The 27054-nt window shown below is 41.3% G+C and overlaps 1 protein-coding gene and 1 non-coding gene across 4 annotated transcripts; both read left to right on the forward strand.

Moving 5' to 3' along the window:
* The first annotated feature begins 8 nt into the window (after window positions 1-8).
* Uchl5 (ubiquitin C-terminal hydrolase L5) lies at window positions 9-26237 on the forward strand. 3 transcript variants are annotated; one of them, XM_042701254.1, is made up of 11 exons: window positions 9-263; window positions 5280-5343; window positions 6932-7037; window positions 8734-8859; window positions 8939-9000; window positions 9361-9491; window positions 12305-12368; window positions 17944-18046; window positions 19813-19926; window positions 21892-21990; window positions 22790-22938. In XM_042701254.1, exons 1-11 carry the CDS (start codon window positions 188-190, stop codon window positions 22796-22798), a joined length of 954 nt encoding a protein of 317 aa, XP_042557188.1. In that variant the 5' UTR covers window positions 9-187; the 3' UTR covers window positions 22799-22938. The 3 variants fall into 3 exon arrangements, with proteins under 3 accessions (XP_042557188.1, XP_042557186.1, XP_042557187.1); XM_042701252.1 differs by lacking the exon at window positions 22790-22938 and adding an exon at window positions 25550-26237 and having other exon boundaries at window positions 10-263; XM_042701253.1 differs by lacking the exon at window positions 22790-22938 and adding an exon at window positions 25550-26237 and having other exon boundaries at window positions 11-263; window positions 19816-19926.
* LOC122126788 lies at window positions 1431-1561 on the forward strand. The gene has a single exon (XR_006151005.1). It is a non-coding gene; the product is annotated as a small nucleolar RNA U109 (small nucleolar RNA).
* Window positions 26238-27054: the final 817 nt, after the last annotated feature.

Here is a 27054-nt window from a genome sequence, read left to right on the forward strand (position 1 = left end):
CCGCGCTCCGTCGCGCTGCAGGTGGTGGCGCCCGGAGGCTGTCGGGAAGGAGGCGGGGTGACGTGAGGCTGACGAGCTCCGCGGCGGGTTTGCCGAGGTCGGTGGCCGGCGGCGGCGGCGGTACCGGTACCGGAGGGGCCGCTTGCTCGAGAGCCGGCGGTGGACGGAGCGGTGTGTGGCCGGGGCCATGACGAGCAATGCCGGGGAGTGGTGCCTCATGGAAAGCGACCCCGGGGTCTTCACCGAGCTCATTAAAGGATTCGGTGAGAACCGAGCGGTGGGGGGGGGGGCGTCCTGGGCCGGGGGGCGGGAGCCTGGCTGCGGGGCCGGGCGCGCTCGGCCCGCTCGGCAGTCGCTCCGGGGGCCGGCGCGAGGCGCGGGTCGGGGCCGGCTCGTGCCCTGCCGCTCGCCCGCGACGGCGGGGACCCGCGGGCTCCCCCTGCGCCCGGTGCCCCGGGGGGGGGTGAGCCTCCCCCCCCGCCGGTGCGGCCGGGGGCGGCGCTCCGGCCCCCAGCCCTGCGAGGAAGGAGCCCGCGAGGCCAGCCGGGGCGTGTCCCCTCAGGGCGGGCGGCCTCGGGGCGTCCGCGCGCGACCCCCGGGGCGCGGCGCGCCCGCCGCCCCTCCCGCGCCGGGCGTCCTGCGCGCGGCGGCTTCCGGCCCTCTGGGTTTTCTTCGGGTCGGGCGCTCGCGCGGAGGCCACGTGCTTCGCTCCCGGAGCCACGGCGCCCCCCCCCCCCCCCCGCAGGTCGGCGGCGCGGGACCGCGTCCTCCCGCGCCCCGCCTCGCCCGGGGGCGTGTCGTCGTCACCTCCCCTCCGTTACCGGGTTTTGGCTATTTTGTCAGGACGTCCACCTGGAGTGACAAACGTTACTGTAGGTGCCCCGGCGCACGTCCGCGAACGTTTACGGTCACGTTTACTACGTGTGGCTCGCCTCAGGCACACGGTTAAGGATTTCGGCATTTTTATTGTGAATAGTGCTTTGAAGAACTGACAGATCTGGGTAATTGTTACGTTAAGAGCGTGCAGGAAATACTCAAAAGAACTCAGGTCTTGGAGGCACACGGGCAAAAAGGAAAAGCGTAAACTGTAGTGCTGTTGGTTACACATAAACAGTTTAGGAAGCAACAGATTAAAAAGCTGTCACGGTGAGGAAGAGTAATTGGATCTGAAGTTTCAAACTGAGGCCATGTTGCATCCTTTGGATCGCCGGGTTGTCACTGGGTACTTAATGAAATGAGATGGCTTCGGAAATCAAGATGTGCTAATGGGTGTGGTGTGCCTTGAGTGAGTGGAAGGGGTGAGGAGCTTGTCACTTCACCGACGAGAAGTCTCTGAATCTTAAAACGGTGAGAGTGAAGTGCCTGGCTTGACGACAGGGCAGTGGAGAGGAGAAGGAAGAGTCAGTACTTTGTGGTGTTTCATTCATCTCTTGCATGTGGAAACGCCTCTCCTTGCTTTTGGAGCAGGAATACATCCATAGCATGCTACATTGAAGAAGGAGTTCTCAGGGCTGCCAACCTTCCAGTAGAGGTTGAGTAGTAGTATATTTCTCCTACATCGAAGGATAGTGAAATCAACAGGACTGCTGAGTGGATGTGGGGAAAAAGAAGTGAAAATGACTCTGGTTTCTATCTAGGGTGGCTGGTAATGTATAGCTACAAGAACAGGTTCAATTTTGGGGTAAGTTTTGCACATAAACTAAGTTTGAGATAGTTCTAGGTTGAATCAAAACCTTAGCAGTTACGATTTTTTTTTTTTTGTTGTTAGGGTTAGGGTAAGGGTTAGGGTGAGGGTGAGGTTGAGGCTGAGGGTTAGCGTTAGGGTGAGAGTTAGGTTGAGGGTGAGGGTTAGGATGAGGGTGAGGTTGAGGCTGAGGGTTAGGGTTAGGGTGAGGGTGAGGTTTAGGGTTAGGATTAGGGTTAGGGTTCGCTGTTACAATATTTTAAAAGTTGGCCTTCGCAAGTATTGTTGCAATAGGTTTATTTTAAAATTGGTGGATCACTTGTAATCCTAGCTACTCAGGAGGCTGAGATTTGAGGATCACAGTATAAAGCCAGCAGGAACAGCAAAAATAAGTGAGACTCTTAAAACTACTCAGAAAAAGCCAGAAGCAAGGATTCTGTAGTGGTAGAGTACTAGCCTTGAGCAAAAGCAGCTCAGAGACAGCCCCCAAGGCCTTTGAGTTGAAGCCCCAGGATTGACAAAAACTACAGCAACCCCCCCAAAAACCATCATTCTATTGTCAGCTAGTTTTGCAATTTGATATGTACAGAAAACTTAGGTCTTGAAAATGATTTAGGTTGTCCCTAGCTACTCTGGAGGCTGAGACTTGAGGAAAGTCTGTGAGACTCTTATCTCCAATGAACCAACCCCAAAGTGGAAGTAGAGCTGTTGCTCAAAGTGGTAGAGCACTATAACCTTGAGAACCAAAGTTCAGGGCCACTGCCCAGGCCCTAAGTTCAAACCCCAAGACTGACAAGAAAAAAGAAAAGAAAAGAAAATGATGTAAGTAAAGTTGTAAGACAGTAATACATAAAAGCATCTTGGGCATCTAAATGTATTATAAATAAAACAATAGCTGTTAATGAATTGGCTCCGTTAGGAAAAGACCTTTGCAAAAATGTTTACTGTTTGTAGTTGCATACAATCAGATACTTGAAAGAAAAAAACCAGCTTATTCCAATCATTTCCATTTCTTTTTTTAAATCCAGTTCCTGGACAAAAAAAAAACCCAAAAGAACCTTTTGAAGTTAAAAAAAAAAAAGTTTTCCTGTTGGGGGCTTAAACTCAGGTCCTAGATGCTGTCCCTAAGCTCTTACACTCAAAGAAAGCACTCTACCACTTTGAGCCACAGTTCCACTTCTGCTTTTCTTGTGGTTAATTGGAGATAAGAGTATCAGGGATTTTCCTGCCTGGGCTGGTTTTGAACTGTAGTCCTCAGATCTCAGCCTCCTGAGTAGCTAGTATTACACACATGAGCCACTAGCAGCAGCTTAAAAGTTCTTTTTTAAACTAAGAAGCTGACAAAACGTTTATGCTTTAATTATGATGCACACTCACAGAATACATACTTGTGCCAAAACAAACTGATAGTTTATTAATAGATAGACATTATAAACTTTTCACTAAGGGGAAGTAATGAGGACTAGTTTTCCCCCTCATAGACAAAAGGCTCAAATATCTTTTTAAGGAATGAGAACGAAGAACACATTAAACCTAGGTTAAGCAGGTAGAAAGTAATAATAAAAATCAGAATTAAAGTTATTGAAACGAGAGAAAATATAGAAAATTAAGGTTTCTTTGAGAAGATTTGGTGAACCTCTAGCCAGATTAATCAGATCAAAAGAAAGAAAACATAGGAATGGGAGAGGTGGCATCATTGCAGATTCTACAGATGTAAAAGAATAGGAAATACAAGTTAGGGTAAATTTGACAACTTAGGATGCTTGCCAGCTAACAAGTTGGTTTGCCAATTTCAAAGATGCTGCTGGACAACTTCTGCTTTAAAGATAAAGGATCCTATTATACAGCATAGGAGGCAGGGGGACACTCGTGTTTGCATCAACCCCTTGTTCTCCAAGGGGGAAGGAAATGGACCCAGGTAGATACTGTATTTACACAAAGTGATTCTGTGTCATAGCTGAGAAATTCTGAGTTTAGGAAGCTCCCAGTCTTAGCAAACCTACTCAACCTTTGTTTCCAGGTAAACATCTCTGTTCTTTAGACAAGTGCCACTTCCGAACTATCTGAACATCCTTGAAAACATAGTCCCAAGCAAAGCCAGTCACTCCTCTCAGAAGGACAGAAACAGCCATCCATTGAAAAATGTCTCCTAACAATGCCTGTACTTCCTTTCCACACAAATAGGTCATTCCCTCACACTAATTAGCCTGACCTGCCTGACAAGTTAATATCACATCTGTTTATCTCCTTACAGGATGTCAGGTATTTTTCTCTTTTTTTTTTCTTGGCTCTAGGTACAGCAGGATGCATAGTAATTTTGCTGACTGCTTTGACTTGAGAAAGGAAATTTGGAGTACCAGTTGAGGAGTAGAAATTAATAGGGTCAAGCTAGGCACTGGAGGCTCATGCCTGTAATCCTACCTACTCAGAAAGCTGAGATCTGTGGGATGGTGGTTTGAAGCCCGTCTGAACAGAAAAGTTCACTAGATTCCATCTCCATAATAGCTTGCAAAAAGCAGAGATGGAAGGCATGGTTCAAGTGGTGGAAATTGGTAGAGTGCCAGCCAGGAGGTGCCAGATCCTGAGTTCAAACTGGTACTAGCAAAAAAAGAAAATACAAACTAATAATGTGTCCATTTTAGACCTGCCAGTTCAAGTCTCAAAACTGTGTGGCCTTGTTTTAAAAGAGATTGAGGGCTGTCAATCCAGTTTTCTCCTATAGTCAGATCACCAGCAAAAATCATTTATTTGTATCATGGGCTAAAAGCATGAGGTTGGGGAAGCATCTGGAGGAGGTAGTCTGTGGGGGGTGCAGAAGCTGGGCCTTCCCTATTCTTTTTGGTAGACTTGGTGAAGGGAAAGGGCAGTCAAATGGTCAAAACTCTGTTGGAAAACAGCACTGACAACAGTCTGTGAGTTCCTCAAAGTATTTTTCTTGTGCTGGGGCTTGACTGCAAAGCCTGAATGATGTTTCTGAGCGTTTTTGCTCAAGGTTAGTGCTCTACAGCTTGAGCCACAGCTCCGCCTCTGTTTTTCTGAATGGTTTATTGGAGATAAGAGTCTCTGGGGCTGGCTCAGCCTCCTGAGTAGCTAGGTGGCATGAGCCACCAGCACCCAACATTGTTAACTTTTAAAAGAGGGCAAGGATAGGATAGGGGAAACAATAGAGGAGGAAGACACTAGAATTGAGAGAGAAAAGGAACAGTCATAGGGTGCTAATGTAATGGAAACAATAGGATTGTGAATAATAGAATAATGTAATGAGAAGTAGTAGAATTTGGCCATGAGCTTTATCACTTTTTCTCATATGAATTTGTGTATCTGTCTGGCTTATTTAATTTATTATTGTAAAGGTGATGTACAGAGGGGGGTTATAGTTACATAGGTCAGGTAATGAGTACATTTTTTGAACAGTATCATCCCTTCCCTCACTATCTCCCAGTTTTTCCCTGCTTGCCTCCACTCCCAAGTTGTATACTTTTCAACATAGTGTCTAGTGAGCATCTCTGCTGCATTTGTTGACCCTTAGAGGCTTTTTTAGTTGGTGGTAAAGGAAAAAGTGAGTTAGTTTCTAAAGAAATTATTTTTTTTTCAGGTTGCCGTGGGGCCCAAGTAGAAGAAATATGGAGTTTAGAGCCTGAGAGTTTTGAAAAATTAAAGTAAGTAAAATTCAAGTTGTTTTGAAATAAAATACCTATACTTCAGACTTTCAGGCCAAATACATTGTCTTCTTTAAGCGTATTTTTAACGTTAAGGAACAGGAGATGTTCCAGTATTTTTTTTGTGGGGGGAGGGGAGGTCTGGTCGTGGGGCCTGAACTCTGGGCCTGGTTGCTGACCCTCAGCTCTTCAGCTCAAGGCTAGCGTTCTACCACTTGAGCCACAGCACCACTTCTGGCTTTTTTCTTTTTGCTTATGTGGTGCTGAGGAATCAAACCCAGGGCCTCATGCACGCAAGGCAAGTGCTCTACCACTGAGCCACCTTCCCAGTCCCAGGTGTTCCAGTATTATAACCATGAACCTGAGGCTCATGGGTAGGTAACCTGTGAGAGCCATGAGCGTACTGGGAATACAGACATATTCACAGTATACTAGTTGGATGATTTTTCACAAACTTATAGGTAAGTAGTATTAGAATGTGGAACACATTTTATCATAAGAAGTGTAAATTGGGTCAGGCTTGTTTAATAACTGCTTCTTGGAGTACAATTGTAGCACAAGTTCCAAATGTAGTAATAACGGGAAGAATCTTCCCCTTCCTCATCACCTCCCGAGTCTGACTTCCCTGGACCTCCATATTATCAAGCATTCACCCTGCAGCCTGCAGATGGAGGACCTGAGGCATTTCATTGTTGAGCGAACTTGGGACCTTAGAATAGGGTTTTACAAGGAAAAATGGGAATTGGGCAGGGTGGCTCACAGTGCTGAGGAGATCATGAGGTTGTGGTTTGAAGCTGGCTGGGGCAAAAAATTTGTGAAGTTCCTTCTTAACTATTAAAAAGCTAGGCTTGGGCTGGTTGTCAGTGGTTCACACCTATAATCCTAGCTACTCAGGAGGCTGAGATCTGAGGATTGCGTGGTCTAGGAAAATCCATGAGACTCTTATCTCCAAGTAACAACCAAAAAACCAGAAGTGGTGCTGTGGCTTAAGTGGTAGAGCCCTCCCCTTGAGCTGAAGAGCTGAGGGACAGCGCCCAGGCCCAGAGTTCAAGCCCCACAACTGACCAAAAAAAACCAAAACTGTGAGGCTTGTGGTGTTTGAAGAGTGGCTTAGGGGTTGAGCACCAGCCAATGAAGGAAAGCATTAGATACTGAGTTTGAGTTACAGTCTCAGCAAAAGTAAGCATTAGATACTGAGTTTGAGTTACAGTCTCAGCAAAAGTAACCAAACTGTCCTTTGTGTCATGTGCAGGAAGAGTGTGGTTCATACTGGCGGAGCAAATTGAGCCTGTGTTTAAACAGTAACCAAAGCAAAAAGGTGTAGAATTCCTAGCAGGAATCCTAAGTTCAAACTCAAGTACTACCAAAAAAAAAGAAAAGGAAAACTAACTCCATTTCTGTTTTTTTGGTGGCTAGTTGGAAGTAAGAGTCTCATGGACTTTCCTGTCTTTTAACCACCATCCTCAGATCTCAGCCTTCTGAGTGGCTAGGATTACAGGCATTAGGTACTGATGCTTGGCTGTAATTAATATATTAATAATGGGTTATGAAGGATTTGATGTCACTAATTTTCTTTTTTATTTTGTAGGCCCGTTCATGGATTAATTTTCCTTTTCAAATGGCAGCCAGGAGAAGAACCAGCAGGCTCTGTGGTTCAGGACTCCAGACTTGAAACAATATTTTTTGCCAAGCAGGTATGGTCTCTGTACAGTCTCTAGAGTCCAGGAACATTGTGCTTTTAATGTGGCAGTCCTCAAACTTTTTTGTCTTGAGACTCCTTTATACACTTAGAAATTATTGAGTCAAAGAGCTTTTTATGGGATTATATGTTGATATTTATTATATTAGAAAGTAAAAACTGAAACATTTAAAATATATCAGATGACTTAGACATAGGAACAATAAAGCTTTACACCTTTTTTTTTTTTTTTTTGGTCGGTTGTGGGGCTTGCACTCTGGTCCTGGGCGCTATCCCTCAGCTCTTCAGCTCAAGGCTCTACCACTTGAGCCCTACAGCGCCACTTCCAAAGTTTTACGTCTTACATTAATAGCTTTTTTGTGTGACAAATGAAGGGCCTCATGCATACTAGTCAAGAGCTCTAGCACTATGGTATATCTTGGTGCTAACTATCCCTAAAACAAAAAAGTTGGTGAAAAGGGTAGCTTGTTTTAAATATTTTCAAATCTTTTTCATGTCTGGCTTCATAGTACCCAGCTGGATTCTCCTCTCTGTTTCTTCTTTTCATTTAAAAGAAATCACCTTGGCCACAGAGCAGAGAAGGAAGGTGCTCACTTTCATCATCTTGGATTCTTTTCTACTTGACGCTCCCACAGCAGAGGTGCTGTGGGAGTGTGGAAAAAAGCCATTGCCCATAGTTTCTGCTGCATGATGGCTCCATATGCTGATTCTGGATATCTCAATTTGGATCCTGATCAACTCTTGGTTATATATTTCATGGGAAGCTTCTTAACCTGTCTATACCCCCGTGCCCACAGTATAAAAGAGGATAAGAACTACTCCATCATAGTTTGTGGAGGAACTAAAAGAATTTGTAAAGAGCCTTAGAAAACTACGTGGTCCCTAGCAGATGCTAACAAATGTTTTCTCCTCTAGGTAGAGTATAAGGTTCACTTAGTATGTTAAATGTGCATTTGTAACAGCTGAATGACAGTACTATGTGATAGAGTAAAAACAGTACATGGGCAACAATATACCCCTATTAGATCAAATTAATATGGGTATTGCAGAACCTCTCTGATAGCCACATGTGTGAGCTTGAGCTTGTGCTGGGTACTGAATTAAGGGGTGAATTTCAGAAGGCAGGAATAAGTAGAGGAAGAAGTGAAGAATAGAGGAGGGGGAAGACAAGTTCTTTTTTTTGGGGGGGGGGGAGGAGAGGAGGGGAGGAAAAGGTCGTCCTGGGGCTTGAACTCAGGACCTGGGCACTGTCTCAGAGCTTTTAGCTCAATGCTAGTGCTCTACTACTTGAGCCACAAGGCCACATTCAGCTTTTTGGTGGTTAGTTGGGCTGGCTTTCGTATAGTGATCCTCACGTCTCAGCTTCTGAGTAGCTAGGATTACAGGTGTGACAGTGGCAAGGAAAGGTTCTTTATAACTATGTTTTAGGTTGGGACAGTTGGCCTTTTTTAGCTGGATTGGCTGTCACTAATATTATGGATGACTTAGTTTCTCTTAGTTCCTAAAATGTACAATTCCAGGGAATTGCAACAAATTTCTGAAAACAGACAAGAATAGAAATTAGATGTTTGTTATGTTTAAGACTGATAATTTGAATTAAATATAATAAATTTATCATGTAGGGGTTATTGTCAACAGGTAAAACATTTTTATAAACAAATTCATTGTATTTTCACATGTCTGTTTTGTAGGTAATTAACAATGCATGTGCTACCCAAGCCATCGTGAGTGTGTTACTGAACTGTACCCATCAAGATGTCCATTTAGGAGAGACGTTATCAGAGTTTAAGGAATTTTCACAAAGTTTTGATGCAGCCGTGAGTATGGTCTTTTCTTGATCCTAAAGTGACCTGTGATAGGTCTTGTTTTAATAGACTACTTTTAAAATTGTTTTAGATGAAAGGATTGGCACTGAGCAATTCAGACGTGATTCGACAAGTGCACAACAGTTTTGCCAGGTAAAGACCCCACCCGTATTAAATGTGTGCTCCCCCCCTCGTGTTAATATGTGCTCCTCCCCCCATTAAATATGTGCTCCTCCCTCCCACCTTGTTAAATATGTGCTCCTCTCCCTGCTCCCCCCGTTAAATATGTGCTCCTCCCCCCCATTAAATATGTGCTCCTCCCCCCTCCCGTGTTAAATATGTGCTCCTCCCTCCCACCTTGTTAAGTATGTATGTGCTCCTCTCCCTGCTCCCCCCCATTAAATATGTGCTTCTCTCTCACCCCGTGTTAAATATGTACTCTTCTCTTCTTTATTCTGTTTTACCTAATATTCTTTTCTGATGCTTTATCTCTCTCTGGTTTCTTTACTATAGACAGCAAATGTTTGAATTTGATGCAAAGACATCAGCCAAAGAAGAAGATGCTTTTCACTTTGTCAGTTATGTTCCTGTTAATGGAAGACTGTATGAATTAGATGGATTAAGAGAAGGACCAATTGATTTAGGTAATCTGGTTGTTGCTACTGAGTATTAACTATTATTTTAGCTACAATGTTGCTTAAATTTTAAAGGTGAAAGTTACTATGGGTAGTATAATAGGATGGTCTTAAGCTGCTTACAAAATTAAATAATATATATAGGAAGGACATGTTGACACCTACAAATTGATTGAGGCCTTTAATTTTCACCTGTTTTTAACCCCTGGATCATGTAATACATATTTTCTAGTTAACTTAAAAAACTGTTCTTAGTGGACTTCAGTCCACTTGAACTTATTGATCTTTAACTTATTGATAAGAAATAGCATTTCTTTTTTTTTTTTTTTTTTGGTTGGTCATGGGGCTTGAACTCTGAGCCTGGGCACTGTCCTTCAGCTCAAGGCAAGCACTCTACCACTTTGAGCCACAGTTCTACTTCTGGATTTTTAAGTGGAAAATTGCATATAAGAGTTTCATGGGGGACTTTCCTGCCTTGGCTGGCTTCTAACAATGATCTTCAGATCTCAGCCTTCTGAGTAGCTAGGATTACAAGCATGAGCCACTCACTGGTGTCCAGCTTCTTATCATTTCTTACCATCCCCTTGCATTAGATATTCTCATCCTGGGGCTGGGAAGGTGGCTCAGTGGTAGAGTGCTTGCCTCTCATGCATGAGGCCCTGGGTTCGATTCCTCAGTACCACAAAAGCAGAGAAAGCCAGAAGTGGCTCTGGCTCAAATGGTAGAGCGCTTACTTTGAGCTGAAGAGCTGAGGGACAGCACCCATGTAACAGAGTTCAAGCCCCATGACCACTAAAAAAAAAATTTTTTTTTCATCCCTTGTCTATCAGTTTACTAAATATTTTTGATCAAAATTTTTATTTTAGCGTATTAATGTGCTGTCTTTTGTACCAAGACAAGAATAGATTTCTCATGAACACACTCCATCTTTAACCTTGAGCAAAAATAATAAATGCTTTTTGTGGGTGGGGTTGCAGTCTGTGATTCTGAAATACTACTGAATAAAACCACTGAACAATTTGCGTGTGCCAGGGATCAAGCTGAGGGTTGCATGTGTAAGTGTTGCACTGCTGCACAATACTCCTTACTCCTGCCCGATTTTGAAATTTCTTGATCTTTAAAAAAAAATTAGATTTAATCCAAGAAAATGTGTTTTCATTGAATCTCACATTAAATACTTTGTACTTTTGAGCCCGTGGCTCACTCCTATAATCCTAGCTACTCAAAAATCTGAGATCTGAGGATTGCAGTTCAAAGCCTGCTCAAGCAGGAACATCTGTAAGATTTTTGTCTCCAATAAACTAATCAGAAAAAGCTGGAAGTGGTGCTTTGGCTCAGAGTGGTGGAGTGCCTAGAGCACAAAGAGGCTCAGAAACTGCACCCAGGCCCTAAAAAGTTCATGAGATCTGGGTTCTTTCAGCCCTTGAAAACAACAACAAAATGCTGTTCCTGGGGCCTAGGTACTTTTTTGAGTTTATTTTTTTTGCTCGCTCAAGGCTGGTGCTCTCCCACTAGAGCCACAGCTCCGCTTCTGGCTTTTTTGGTAATTAGAGATAGGAAAATCTCTCAGACATTCTAAGTTTCAAACTAATCTTAAGATCCTAGCCTCCTGAGTAGTTAGCATTTAATGGCTTGAGCTATCAGCACCACTTGTTTGTACATTTAAAATAAAATCCTACATGCAGAATCCATTGTCTTGTGCAGATTTGTGTGCTATTTGCTTAAAATATTTATCTTTGTGTCTAAGACTCTTCTTTATTATTATTATTATTATTTTGGTCGGTGGTGGAGCCGGCTTGAACTCTGGGCTTGGGCTCTGTCCCTGTGCCCTTCAGCTCAAGGTAAGCCCTCTACTGCTTGAACCACAGTGCCACTTCTGGTTTTCTAGTGGTTTATTGGAGATAAACGTCTCATGGACTTTGGACTTTTCCTGCTGGCTTTGAACTGTGATCCTCAGATCTCAGCCTCTTGAGTAGCTAGGATTACAGGCACGAGCCACCGGTGCCCAGCTGACATTTATTTTTATGTGTCTGAAAATAAGTAGACTGTTTCCTTAATTTTGTTACAGTTACATTGGTCTGATTTCTGCATGTTTTCTGCTGACTTCTTTCTGGTCAGCCATTCTTACTTCATTAGAATCATAAAACATGGAAGAAGTGAAAAAACAGCAGCCAGTTTACTGCAACTGTGCCATGATTTCTTGCAAAAAAAAGTTAAGACATTTGAGTAGAATTGGTCTTACACTATGGGTGGATTCTCCCTATCTCAGATAGGAACTTGCTTTCAGTGTCTGCCTCTTTCACTCATTGGTGTGGCTCTGTTTCCTGAGCCATGCCTCTAACCTCATCTTTTTCATTTTCTTAAAAAAAAAAAAACAGTTATGATTGTGGAAAGGCAGATATAAGAAATTTATTTTCTATTAATTATTGCTTTTTTTTTTCCAAGCCTTAAGTCTTATCATTTGTAAAAGCAAGGTCTGTAACAGAGTTGAGGGTTTAAATGAGAGAAGTTTCTCTTAAATATTCGTTTTGTGTCACGATAACATGACAATGCAAGTTATGATAATACTCTTTCCTGACTGTTGAAGGCATGGTGACTCAGGCTTGCAATCTCAGCACCTGGGAGCCAGACAAAACAAGTGTGAGGCCGGCCTGGGAGACTCACAGGACCCTCTCTGAAAATGAAAAGGGAAAGAAAAGACTTAGTATATCTTGAATTTGCTAAAGTATTTATAAAGCATATTTTAGATGAAACTTTTGAGAGAATGTTAATATTGCTTTTTGCTAATTTTGTTTTAACATTGTTCTTACATTTCTTTCTAGGTGCATGTAATCAAGATGACTGGATTAGCGCAGTAAGGCCCGTCATAGAAAAAAGAATACAAAAGTAAATGATCTAATACTACTGGCTTAACATTCTGCTTTTTAAGTTTGTTTTTGTTTTTACTTGATTTTTTAACAGTGTCTTTGATCATATACTTGATTTGACTAATTCATTTAGGAAATCTATTCAAGAAAACCACTAATTCACTTAGAAATGTTTCATCTTGCTGGGCATGGTGATATATACTATAATGTCAACATTCAGGAGGCTGAGGATATCAAATTGGAGGATGTTCTGAGGGATTGTGAACCTGAGACCAGTCTGGGTTATATACAGGAGATGTGGACACTTTTCTGCTCAGGCCGCCTTCAAGTAATGATCTTCCAGGTCTTAGCCTCGTGAGTTGCTAGGATTATAAGTCACTGATGGCCTGCTCATTGGTTTTTTAGCTATTGAAACCCTTGTGTTCTTTTTATACTTTAGATGATAGTTCCTGGTCAGACTCATGGCCTCCAGCTATTCTCCTCTAGGCCAACATGTTCTCTCATGAGTGAGAAGTCTTAGTCCTAAGGAATTCCACTTTATCAGCATTTCCCATTTATTCTTGGTGCTTTTGTAGTCACATGCTGGCCTAAATGATATTTTTCTGTTTCCTTGTTGGTTGGCTGGTAGTGGGATTTCCATAAAAGTTTTTATGTTTAAGTCTGATAAGTTTTGAAGGTGTTTCTGTTTTTTAGTCTGTCATGGGGCTTGAACTCTGGACCTGAGCGCTGTCCCTGATCTCTTCAGCCCAAGGCTAGCATTCTACCACTTGTACCACAGCTCCACTTCTGGTTTTCTGGTGGTTAATTGGTGATAACAGTCTCATGGCCTTTCTTGCCTGGGCTGGCTTTGAACCATGATCCTCAGATCTCATCTTCCTGAGTAGCTAGAATTATAGGCAAGAGTCACCGGCACCCAGCTTTAAGTAATTTTTACATGTAATTTGTATATATAATGTTTGTTTTTGTTTTTACATATTCATTATTTCAGTCACTGTTTAAAAGCTTCCCATCCTCAAGTGAATTCTGAAAGCTTTGTTAGAGAAAAACAGGGCTTGCTTGGGTGATTCTTTTTCTGGGTTCACTATTTCTTTTTAATTTATTATTTCTTGTCTTTCTACCAGTGGTATACTATAGTGAGTAAATCTCAACATGAGGTAGACTGGAGAACTCCATTTCTTTCTTCAAATTTATTTTAGTTATCACTAACTTGAACATAAAGTTAATATAAACTTAGTGGTTACATATAGTAGTTTAATTTTGCCCTTTATTTTCTTTTTTCTTTTCCACTTCTCTTTTCTTCTTCCCATTTCTCTGTAAGTTACTCCAACTTTCTTTTTTATTTTTATTTTTTGGGTCCGGTCATGGGACCTGATGGGAGCCTGGGTGCTGTCCCTCAGCTCTTCAGTTCAAGGCTAGTGCTCCTCTACCACTTGAGCCACAGCGCCACTTCCGGCTTTTTTCTTTTTGCTTATGTGGTGCTGAGGAATCGAACCCAGGGCCTCAGTCATGCAAGGCAAGCACTCTACCACTGAGCCACCTTCCCAGCCCTAAAAATCCTATCTTTATGTGCAGTAGTTTTTAGTGTTTTTTTTTTGAGGATTCTCAAGCATACCAGAGTTAATATCTTAACAGTTTCAGAGTAATGAGTAAAGCCTTCTTTCCCTGTTAAAACACAATTGTGTTTGTGATTTCTCTGTATTTTATGAGAACATCAAATAATACAGTTTTTGCTTCAGTCATGAAACAGTTTTGGAAACCTAAAGAGGACACATACTGTTATTTATCTATACTTTCACTCTTTCCTAGTGTTCTAGAACTTTTGATAATTTTCTTTCTGTTTAGAAGCCTCTGTTAAGTATGATTTAGCACAGGTCCTCCGGGAACAGAGTTCTTACTTTTCTTCATCTGCAGACCCTGAGTTCTCCTTCCTCCCTGAAAGGTATTTTCAGGGGATGTGGAGTCAAGCTAGACAGTCTTTCTTGCAACACAGGAAGAAAGTTCTCCTTCCTTCTGTCATCATTGTTTCTGAAAATAAGCTTCTGTCTTCTTCCTGTACATGTGATGTTTCTCATGCTGTTCTAAGAACTTTTTTGTTTTAAATACCTTTCCTGGGTGCTGTCCTGGAGCTTTTGTGCCTAAGGCTGGCTCTCTACCACTTAAATCACAGCTCCCCTTTTGGCTTTTTGCTTGTTAATTGAAGATAAGAGTCTCGTGGACTTTTCTGAAAAGCCTGGCTGCCTTTGAACCTAGTTCTTCAAACCTCAGTCCTCCTGAGTAGCTAGCTAGGATTATAGGCGTAAGCCACTCGCACTCAGCAAGAATTTTTTCATCTTTAGTTTTCGAAAGTTTGACTATGATATTTATCAAAATGAACTCCAGGAAATAGAAATGAGATTTTTTTTCTCGGTTAAAAAATATATATCTAGAAAAAAAAAGTTTGACTCTGATGTTTCTTACTGAGAATTTCTTTACATTCCTTCTGTTTGGATCCTGCTTACCTTCTTAAACCCCTAGAGTGCTTTATCCCATGAAATTTGGAAAGTTGTCAGTCACTACATTGTTTTGTTTGTGCCAACACTAGGACTTGAGCTCAGGGCCTGAGTACTATCTCAAGGCCAGTGCTCAGCTACTTGGGCCAATACCTCCACTTCTAGCAATTTGCTGGTTAATTAGAGATAAGAGTGCCAGAGACTTTCCTGACCTGTATGGCTTTAAATGCTGATCCTCAGATCTTCTTAGTAGCTAGGATTACACACGTGAACCACCATTGCTTGATTTGGAATGTGTGTGTGTGTGTGTGTGTGTGTGTGTGTGTGCAGTAAGTGTGTGTGCTTGTGCTGTGTGCATGCCATGCACATGTGCGTATGCATGTGTATGTGTGCATTGCTGGTTCTTGAACTTGATTTCAGGGCCTGGACACTTTACCTGCCCTTTCTGTACTCACAGCTCTAATACTCCATCATGTGAGCAACAGCTCCACTTCTGGCTTTTGGTGGTTATTTGGTGATATGAGTGTCGTGAGCTTTTCTGCCTGGCTGGCTTTGCACTGCGTCCTCACATCTCAGTTTCCTAAGTAACTAGGATTACAGCTGTACCATACCAGTGCCCTGCTGGAATACTTTTTTTTTTTTTGGCTGGTCCGGGGTTTGAAATCTAGGCCTGGCCTCTGTCTCTGAGCTTCTTTTTGCTCAAGGCTAGTGCCTACACAGCACTGCTTCTGCCTTTTTCTGAGTAGTTTATTGGAGATAAGAGTCTCATGGACTTTTCTGCCCAGGTTGGCTTTGAACTGTGATCCTCAGATCTCAGCCTCCTGTAGCTCGGATTACAGGCATGAGCCACCAGTGCCCAGCTGTAATACATGTTTAACTTTACCCTTTTTCTTTGTCTACCGGACTCCAGGGACTCAGATTCACACACACACACACACACGTATATATATATTTCCATTTCTGAGCTTCTGTTAGTTTTTTCAGTCTGTTTTCAGAATGGGTGCTTGCTGTTTTTCTGCTTTCAAGTTCATTGCCCTTCATTCTGTCCCTTCCCTTTTGCTGATGTGTCCATCATTGGGTCTTTCACTTACCATATGCCTGGGTTGTAGTATTTCCATTTGGCTCTTTTGTGTCTTGTTTCTTTGCTGAGATGTTCTCATGATTGCACATTAGGTTATTTTAACCAGACTCCTAAAACATTGGCCAACAATTCTCTGCTCTCTTAATATTAAGTGGGTTTTTTTTCTCTTCTTTTTACATTGAAGATTGTCATCATTTTATCTTATTATTTTTTTGGGTCCGGTCGTGGGACCTGAACTCTGGGCCTGGGCGCTGTCCCTCAGCTCTTCAGCTCAAAGCTAGTGCTCTATCACTTGAGCCACAGCGCCACTTCTGGCTTTTTTCTTTCTGCTTATGTGGTGCTGAAGAATCGAACCCAGGGCCTCATGCATGCAAGGCAAGCGCTCTACCACTGAGCCACCTTCCCAGCCCTGTCATCGTTTTAATATGAGGAGCAGTTACTGGCCAAACCTGGACATTGGGTAATTATTATACAATGAGACTCTGAATCTCACAAGTTCTGCTCTGTGTTTATGAACACTGTTCTCGCAGTGTAAACTGCGGTTGGGGGTGCCACCCCATGATTGCCAGTCAGGATCAGAAGTTCAGGTTTCGTACAGGACTTTGTTAATACTTGAGGAAAGAGGTTTTCTCTGGATGCTGGTCATCAGTGGGTTATGGCCTTGAGCAGGGCCTCTGCAGATGCCAGTAGGCTGGGCAGTAGAGTGCCACGGCCTCCCGATGGCACCATGTGCCGTGCTGTCGTGCTCTGCATGGCTTCCACTCCAGGTGCTGATGGGGAGACTTTGCCGTTTATCACTTAGTGTCTTCAGATACTGCAAATGGGTACTGTTCTTAACACCTAGCATTGACAGAGACCCAGCTCATTGTTCGGTTCTCGTCCAGGTAGGAAGGGAGGCTACTCTCTTTCCACTGTTGGTATTCTTGGTGTGGTCACAGATGTTTTTATTTGTTAGTTTGTTGGACTACAATAACACAACTATTGCTAAGTTTTCTGCTGTTCCTGTTTGACTAGATTTCCATTAGTGTCTCTTAGTCTGTCAATTGCATGTCTGAGTTGCTGGCTTCTTCAGCTACAAGTCTGGGGTGTATGTGGCAGAAAGAAACTCTGAATCCATCTTCTGTCACATGGAGGTTTTAAGTTTCTCACTGTTGGCATCTGTCTGTTATTGGTACAGTCAACCAGGGCTTTTAGTTGTGCTTACTGGGATTGCCAGAAGTCCTGTAAGTAGAACTTGGAGAAACATATGTATAGAGTTTAAAGCTATAGTTACACCGTACCATGTTTTCCCAGTAATTAGGTTGGCAAGAAACTCTTGGAGAGAAACTTAATGCAAGAAAAGGGGGTTACATCTTTGATATGTTCTCATCCATATTTTATGGATAATTTTCTCAATTCCAGTTCCTAACATAAATAAGCTTTCCCAGTTAGAGGTTCTTCTGGTTTAAGAGTATTGAAAAACAAATTGTATTGTAGAATTTTACTGCCGTTTATAATGATAAATCATGTAAATTTATATAATTTTTATGCATCTATAAGATATATAAATAAGTATATTAAATAAGAATAGAAACTACATAATTTGGAATAATACTGTATATCAGTATATTAGTGCACTATAATTAGAGAACCTGTTTAGACCAGCCCAAGGCCTGGAGTCCAATCCAAAAGACAAACAAGCAGAAACTAGTATAATCACCCCCGAAATGTGGGATCTTAGTTACTGAGACCTAATAAATTTTGTATTTCTAATAAAGTTAGGGAAATACAATGGAAATGTTATTTAAATTTGTCATTTTAAGTGGAACTAGCATTGTTTTAGTGTATTTAAAAATAGTTGTGAGGATAAAATTTAAATTTTTTGCCATAGTTATATCTCATACACAAACCTTAAAAAAATCAATTTTTATTGTGAGCCAATTGATAGATTTTTGTTTGTCCCAAAGAATTATATGGTAATCACTGAGTTATAACGATGACTCTAATTTTGTTACATTATAAATTTTAAAATAACTTTTTTCTAGGTATAGTGAAGGAGAGATTCGCTTTAACTTAATGGCCATTGTGTCCGACAGAAAAATGATATATGAACAGAAGATAGCAGAGTTACAAAGACAACTTGCAGAGGTTTGTGACCATGTTTTATTTGTTACAATGTTGTAGATTATTCTCCTGGGGAAGGTATTTGCTTTCTTCTGTTTTTTTATAGCAATTTTTTATTGTGATTAAGTGATTACATAAATTTCATAAATTTCACAGTATTTTGCAATAGTGATACTTAGTTAAAGTCACAAACACATTCTAACCTTCATGGGGCAAATTGTCTTTATTGTGGTCTATAAAGTTTATGAGTTCTATAAGCTTTGACAATACAGTTATTTCTTCCACGTCGGTGATGTATTCATGTCTTTCCTTTTGCATAGTGTCAGCTGTTCCCTCTTTCCCGCTCATTCCCTCCCTCCCATCGCTGCCCTTGCGTTGCTTAGCTTGTTTTGATCAGTGACCAGTGCAGCTGATGGGTCCCGCTGTTGTATGCTTTCCCTTGATTCCCTCTGTTTCTGTGTCCTCCTGGTTTCCCTCTCATGTTTGTTTCTTGAGTCTCATTTACTTTGTCATACCTCCTTATATTTTGGATTTAACATCTACTTATCAGGGAGACCATGTGCTTTTTGTCTCTTTGCTCTTGGCTTACCTCACTCTACATGATTTATTCTAGTTCCATCCATTTCCCTGTGAATGCCATTATTTTGTCCTTTCAAATGGCTACATATTCCATTGTGTATAGGTACCACAATTTTTGGATTCATTCATCTGTAGTGGGGCTTGTTTCTATATCCTGGCTATTGTGAACAGTGCTGCAATAAATATAGAGGTGCATGTGTCCTTGTATCCTGGTTCCTGTTGTTCAGGATAGATGCCTAGGAGTGGTATGGCTGGGTCATAGGGAATCTTTTTCTATTTTTTTAATGGTTTTTATTGTGAAAATACTGTACAGAGGGGTTACAGTTACATGAGCAAGGTCATGATCTTTTTCTGTTTTTTAAACAGTAGAACAAGGTTGGGATTTGGGCTTGCCTAGATTTGGAATCTTGCTTTGCCACTTTTTGTTTCTCAGCTTCTTGTGGTATGAGGCGAGTTGCAGTTACTGCTCAGGTCATGGAGGGCGAAGGAGACAGTGTACAGAAATCTTGCATGCAAACTACTTACCACAGTGATAGGCAAATGCTAAACGAGGATTAACAATGAACTGTTCTTGTGCTAAACAAGTTAGAACATAAGTCTCAGAGTTCACTGGGTGTATTTACATTTATGTGGAATCTGTATGGTTACTTTTATGGTTACCTTTCTGTAGTAAATATGATTGGAAAGGAAAATTAATAGTAGAACAGGGTTTGCGAAGGTGGCTCAATGGTAGAATGCTTGGCTTGCATGTATGAGGCCCTGGGTTCAATTCCTCAGCACCACATAAGCACAAAAAGCCAGAAGTGGTGCTGCGGCTCAAGTGGTAGAGTGCTAACCTTGAGCTGAAGAGCTGAGGGACAGTGCCCAGGCCCAGAGTTCAAGCCCCACAACCGACAAAAAAAAGAACAAAGTCTTGCCTTCGATTACATATCTTAAGAATTCCAAAATTTACTTTGTAGCATAATAAAGGACTATAGCAACATTGTATGTTATAGTCCAGTATATTTGAGGTGAAAGATCCATTCACACTATTCCAGAAATGTGGAAAGCTCTATTTAGGACTTGATCTTTTAATTTTGCTATCACTAGACTGAAACTCTCTCTCTAACCTGAAGAGTAAGGGATTTGAAAAGTAGTTGATCACGGTCAGCCATGTAAGTGTTCTGGTCGTAAGCTCAGTCATTAGGGTGTACCATTTCCTTTTTCCCAAGGAGGAACCTATGGAGACTGATGAGGGCAGCAGTATGTTAAGTGCTATTCAGTCAGAGGTGGCCAGGAATCAGATGCTTATTGAAGAAGAAGTACAAAAATTAAAGAGATACAAGGTATGATTTAAAAACTACATTCCTCTAATGTTTATTAAAAGTACTGTGGTTTGTGATAAGGTTTGCTGAATGCCTGATGGCTTTTCCTCCCATCATTTACCAATTTTCAGAATAATATGTTGATTTTCTAACACCCTACAAAGATCAGTCATGTGGTTTCTTCAAAATAATTTTTTGAGCTGGGGGCTGGTGGCTCACACCTGTAGTCCTGAGTACTCGGGAGGCCAAGATCTGAGGCTCATGCAGCGCCGGCAGGAAAGTCCATGAGACACTTCTTTCCAATTAATCACCGAAAATCTGAAAGTGGAGCTGTGGCTAAAGTGGTAAGAAGGCTAGCCTTGAGCACAAAAATAAAGGTAGACCTAGGCCCTAGCATGCTGGCTGGGCTTAAACATGTTTTTAAAAGCCCCACAAAACTGTCCTCATGAGCTTTAGCTTTCTGTGGTTATTTTTCCTGTGGATGTCAGATCACCCCATCTTCAATCCATTAGGAACTTTAGGCTATCTCTGAAGGGCCCCCCCCCCCCCCCCATCACCAATGCCAGTGATTGAACTCAGTGAGTGCCTTGCAATCACTGGTTTTTCTTGTCCACAGTTGGTATTCTACCACTTGAGCCACAGCTCAGCCCAGCTTTTTGCTGGTTAATTGGAGGGGACTCATGGACCCTCATTCCTTGGGCTGCCTTCAAATGATTGATCTTCCATGCCCGACCCTCACTAGTAGCTAGGAATACAGGAGTGAGCCACCCAGGCCCACCTCTCAAGCCTTCATTGTCAGCTGGAACACCTGTTCTCAAGCCTTTTTTTTTTCATGTAACAAGATGTTTTGGACTCTTGTATATTTCATGCTTCAGATTGAAATCATCCATTTTTTTCTCACAAGTTCTGAGTTTTCACAGTGGAAGTGGTATTTCAAAGTCACTATCTGAAGCCTTTGACCTCAGCTGACTTCGGAGGCAGAGAGTGGGAGATTGTAATCAGCATCAGCCCAGCCAGGTGTCAGTGGCCCACGCCTATAATCCTAGTTACTTAGGCTGGGATCTAAGGCTTGTAGTTTGAAGCCAGCCTAAGCAGGAAAGTCAATGAGACTCTCATCTCTAGTTTATAACTAGAAAACCAGCAGTCAGGAATAAAATGTAAATTCTTTTCAGAATCTGATCAACTGTCCAAATGTTTAGTAAAGCTCTGTTCTAAAATAAGGGTAAAATGGTTCTCATACTGACATAAATTAACATGCTAAGATTAACTTAATGAGCTGGGAATGTGGCTTAGTGGGTGAAGTGCTGCTTGCCTGGCATGCATGAAGCCCTGGGTTCCATTCCTCAGTACCACATAAACAGAAAAGACTGGAATTGATTCTGTGACTCAAGTGGTAGAGTGCTAGCTTTGAGCAAAAGAAACTCAGGGACAGCACCCAGGCCTTGAGTTCATGCCCCAGGACTGACAAAAAAGAAAAAATTTAACTACTTAGCCATCCCAGTGCCTCATGCCTATAATCCAAGTTACTTAGGAGGCTGAGATCTGAGCATCAGGGAGTGAAAACAGCCTAAGCAGACAAATTTGAGACACTCTTATTTTTAGTTAACTAGCACAAGAGCTGGAAGTGAAGTAGTGGTCGATTGCCAGCCTTGAGTGGAAAAAGCTAAGTGAGAATGTGAGGCCTTGAGGTTTTCCTGTTTGGACCGGCTTCAAACCTTGATTCTCAGATCTTAGCTTCCTCTGTATTGAGGATTATAGGCCTCAGACAGTAGTAATACCGAGTTTACAATTGGTAGTTTTATAACTAGCCTTAGATTGCACATTTAACAGCCTCTGTTAAGCTGAAGGCAGGAAGCCACAGCCAACAAAGTCACCACATTGTTTTCTTTTTCTTATGTAGTCCATTTCTGTTTTAAATTAGATGCTAAGACTGTCAGAAAATTAGCAGAAATGTAATTAGTGTAATCTGACGTGTTTTATTTTCAGATTGAAAATATCCGAAGGAAGCATAATTATCTGCCCTTTATTATGGAATTGCTAAAGACATTAGCAGAGCACCAGCAGTTGATACCACTTGTAGAAAAGGTAAGTATTTTAATAGTAATGAGTAACTAACATTTTTCTTTTTGCATAAGTTGAGATAAAATTTCTTGAAGCATTTTTAGTTTTTTTCTGTAGCATTTACCTATTTTTTATATTCTATGACAGTTAGTTTGGCTTAATACTATGCAATAAAAGAGTTGCCCAACAATATTATTATCAAACTAAAATTTAAAACACTGTTCTTTATTTGAGCAAAACCTATTGTAGATAATGTAGATAATAGAGTTTTTCATGTCTAATTTGGCATGTATTACATTTAATTAATATCATAGAGTTGTTTTTATGTTTAATATAGTTTGGAACTGCCATGGACATGATAAGAGGTCACAGGATGGTCTGGACTGAGGAATAGTCCTCTTACTGTCCTGTCTATGAGGCTAACAGCCAGTGAAAAAATGAGTTCTAAGATTTTTTTTTTTTTTGGGTCCGGTCGTGGGGCCTGAACTCTGGGCCTGGACGCTATCCCTCAGCTCTTCAGCTCAAAAGCTCTACCACTTGAGCCACAGTGCCACTTCCGGCTTTTTTCTTTCTGCTTATGTGGTGCTAAGGAATCGAACCCAGGGCCTCATGCGTGCAAGGCAAGCGCTCTACTACCACTGAAACACCTTCCCAGCCCGAGTTCTAAGATTTTTTTTCATCAATAGAAGGAACTTAATAAAATATTTGTATAATAAATGAAATGCAGTTAAATTGTTTTAAAGTTTATACTGTAAATCAGCATTTCTGAAAATGACCATCACTGGGTACTCTTTAAAATACCTGTTACCTGGCCCCTCCCCAGATATTCTGATATTAAAGGAATCTTTAATAAGTTCCCCAAGTGATTCTAATACAGCTGATCTGAGTACCACATTTTGAGCAACACTTTGAGAAGACACTACTAGGCAAATAACATTCTGGACCATTAATTTAAAGACCAGAACAAAATGGTAGGTATATTTTCCTTACTAATTTTTAAAGTATACAAATTGAAGTATGTGTCAGTCTTAGCCGTTTCGTATGATCAGTTGCAACTAATATGAGATTTGAGATCTTCACGATTTTTCTATTACCTGTATCATGTGTTCCAACTTTTAGCAGTAGATTAAAAAATTATTTTGGGTTATTATTAAGTCTTCTCTTTCTCCCATGGTCTTCCTGTTTATGTGTCTCAGAGCATTCCAAGATGGGAAACTGACTTAAGGTTTTAAATGAATAGTTTAGGCTCCTGTGGTTCTCAGACTTGCATGGTTAAAGTGCTCTTTATATGAAACACCATGGAAAATAACGTATCATCTGAAGAATTGATTGGAATCGGATTTAAATTTATATAAGTCTGATAAGGTGTCAGTGACATTGTAGTTTTTTGCCTTAAGGTTTGTCCTTGATACAATTTTTCTTGTGCAATTTAGAAAAAAAATTTAATTTTTCATGACAGTGTCTGCCTCAGTATTTGTTTGTTTGTTGGTCATGGGTCTTGAAACTTGGGGCCTGGGCACTGTCCCTGAGCTCTTTTGCTCAGTCTATTACTAGCAATCTACTTCTTGGAGCCACAGCTCCACTTCTGGTTTGCTGGTTAACTAGAGATGAGTCTCATGGACTTTCCTGTCCAGGCTGGCTTTGAAACTCAGTCTTTAAATCTCAGCTTCCTGAGTAGCTGCATCAGCTGTAGGCACTCAATGTTACCCCAATATTTTGAGAGCATTCAGAGCAACAGTTTTTCAACTTTGTGATAGAACCATAATTCATGGGTCACATCACCTTGGAGATGAGGTGGCAGTGTATGATAACAAATGTTACTGAGACACCAACTCCATTTGTTCTGTTTGCTTTTTTTTTTGAGGAAGTACTAGTTGACTTAATTTTGTCCATTTCTGGAAACCATTCTGTAACAAGTGATATTGAGACACACTAAATCCTTGTATATCTGCAGTATCTACTATTCCTCCCAGGCTCTGAAGAAATAGAGACTCATCATTAGGTTGGAATTCTTGAAGTATTTTTAGTTGTTCATCAAAGATACAGCTGCAACCATATTGTAGTCAGTGAGGATATCTCTAGGGTATGATCTGAATTCCTTTGCTGGAAGGCACTTTTTTCCCTCTGGTTACTTTTCAGATAGGGCCTCACTTCCTGCCCAATCACTTGGACCGACTATGCCCATTTCTGGCTTTCCTTCACAGCTAGAATAACAGGCCCACAACTTTTAACATGTAGAAGATGGTATGTTTTTCATGCTGTTTAGAAATAAGGTAATATTTTTCATTTTTTAGCAAGGACGGAACAGCATTGAGGTTCTGAGTTTATTTTAAGGCAAGTTATTTGTGATTGTCTCCTTGGTACTGACAATCGAATTATACCTGCCGAACTTTCTGGGTGGCTGAATGAGATCCAGTTTATAAATGTGGGAACGGTCTGTCATGTGGCATTACCTATGACTTGTTTTATGTACCCTTTGAGTGTATCTACATTATGCAATTTAATATATGAGTATTTTTTTATACTTGTTCATTCTCTAAAGTCGTTATAACATAAACCAATAAATTTATTTTTGTAAATTTCTACTAGACATTCTGTTAAGTATAATTTAGAGTTCAAAAGAAAAGAAATACATGCATTTATTTCAAAGTATGCTTGAAAATATTTTCATTATTTTAAAATAGGGAACTTGTCTGGGCATGATGACTTTTTTCCATTTTCTTTTTCTTTTTTTTTTTTATGGTGTGGGTCCTGGGGCTTGAACTCAGGGTCTAGGCACGGTCCCTGAGCTTTTTTGCTCAAAGCTGGTAGTACTCTACCACTTGAGCTACAGCTCTGCTTCTGTTGTTTTGGTGGTTGATTGGAGATAAAAGTTTCATGGACTTTTCCTGTCCAGCCTGGCTTTGAACCAGGATCTTTAGATCTCAGCCTCCTGAGTAGGATTACAGGGGTGTGTCCCTAGTGCCTCAGCTTCCCCCCCCCCCTTTTTAATCGATGGCAAATCTTTCAGTTTTAAATTGTATGATAGCAAACACCCCTCCCCAAAGACCAGCATAGCTGGCATCAGCTGGCGTTGGTTGGGGCTGCGCAGCTCAGGTGTGCTGACTTGAGTTGTCTTACCGAGCGTGCCTAGCTCATGGTATAGACACTGAAAATGCAGCACCGCTGTAGACTGTGGTCTTGGACTTCTGTTGGAGTTGTACTGTAACTAACTTGGCCAAGTTGGGTCACACGAATGGGCCCTTGTTTCCTCATTTGCTGCAGAATAAGTGAGAAATCAGCCACATTAGAGTTATGGGCATCAGGTAAAATGATGAGAGAACCCATTTTGAGGTAATACCAGTAAAGCATGAAAGACACCACAGGTACACATGGTACATGGTCCTTCGGTGATGGTACTAAATTCACTTAAACTGTTGGGTTAAACTCATTGATTGAAATACGCAGCAGTAATGTAGGATTATTTCCTCTGAATACCTGGGCCTTCCCGAAGCCCAGCCAGCATAGAATGCCCTCAGCACATCTTATTTTAGTATGCTCTAAAACCGACAAGATTTTATAATACACTACCTTCAATCATTAGGCAAAAGAAAAACAGAACGCAAAGAAAGCTCAGGAAGCCAAATGAAGCCGGTGCGTTGGGGTGTGGACACTGCCCTGTGCTGCTGTCATGGAGAGGTTGAAGGGACTTGGAGCCACATCCTGAAGGACTAGCGCACGTCTGCAGCAGCAGCAGCGGCGACTTGTCTTTAATGCATGGATTCCAAACTCCCTGCCTGCATCTTCGGAATAAAATGCTGTCATGAGTGCTTGCTCACATTCCTTCTTTGACATTGGGTCTGGACATACGGAACTGCAGTCATGAACGTAGCAGATCTTCAAATCATACTCTCTACCTGTAATCGTTCTAATGAAACCTCTTGATGTATTGGTTTAAGTATTTCTAATTATAAATGACAGGTCTTAATTAAACCAGATCACTTAAGAGAAAAAAATTAATTTCTGTCATATATGTTTTGAGAACCTTAAAGCTGGATTTTATCTCATACTGATTATTTGATGTTCATGTAAACCATCGTAAAAAAAACTAAAGTACTATTTCTAGTTATTTTTTAACTGCTGCCCGTTTTATCGTAGCAACCTTTCTTCAAATGTTTGGGGTTGTTTTGTTGTGGAACTGTTTGAGGAAGTCTGAATATTATCACATTTCAGGTTAAGAACACATTGTAGGCTGGAGGTTGGAGACTCCAAGTTAAAACCCTAGTATTGCCCCCCCCCCCCCAAAAAAAAATGTGTTACTCTCAATTTGGCAACTTTTTCAAACTGTTCTTTATTGAAAATAATCCTGACCATAGGTCAGCTTAGTGCTTCAGAAAGGAAGGTGGCAGCCGCAGTAGAGAATACTTTTACCCTATTTGAATAAGTTTACTTCAGCCTCTGTTTCCCTGAGCCGTGGACAATTTGCATATAACAGATTTTTTTTTCCCCTTGACTTACTGTGATTCTTGCTCATATTTCCCCCGAGTTAAACTTTAAAGGGAAGTTATAAATTTTTTTGGGGGGGGTATGAGGCTTGAACTCTGGGCTGGGCCTGTCCCTCAGCTCTTCAGCTCTAAGGCTCGCGCTCTACCACTTGAGCCACAGCGCCACTTCCAGCTTTTTCTGCTTATGTGGTAGCGAGGAATCCAACCCCACGCCTCATGCATGCAAGGCAAGCACTCTACCACTGAGCCACCTTCCCAGCCCCTATAAAACTTCTTTCTATAAAGAAAATAACCTGTTTTGTCAAGCACATTTTGGGGGCTGACCCATGACTTTTAAACATTTATTATAGAGTGTAATTCATTTTATTGACTGAATTCTGCTCTTCCCCTCTTCCAGCATCACATGAATTTCGTAGGGTTATTTTAAGCTTATTAATCATGGTACTGTTAAATTGCTCAGCACTCCTGAGTGGGGAATCAGTGAGATATTGCTCCTCTGTAATTGCAGTTGCAAGTAAGAATCTGTGGGTTCCCATTTGTTGGGTGGATATATTTTCCTTATTCTAAAAGTGATGATAGATGTTTCAAAGCTGTGATATTACAG

Source organism: Dipodomys spectabilis, unplaced genomic scaffold (assembly GCF_019054845.1).
Source record: "Dipodomys spectabilis isolate Male_0828 unplaced genomic scaffold, ASM1905484v1 ptg000288l, whole genome shotgun sequence".
In the NCBI taxonomy this organism is placed as follows: domain Eukaryota; kingdom Metazoa; phylum Chordata; class Mammalia; order Rodentia; family Heteromyidae; genus Dipodomys; species Dipodomys spectabilis.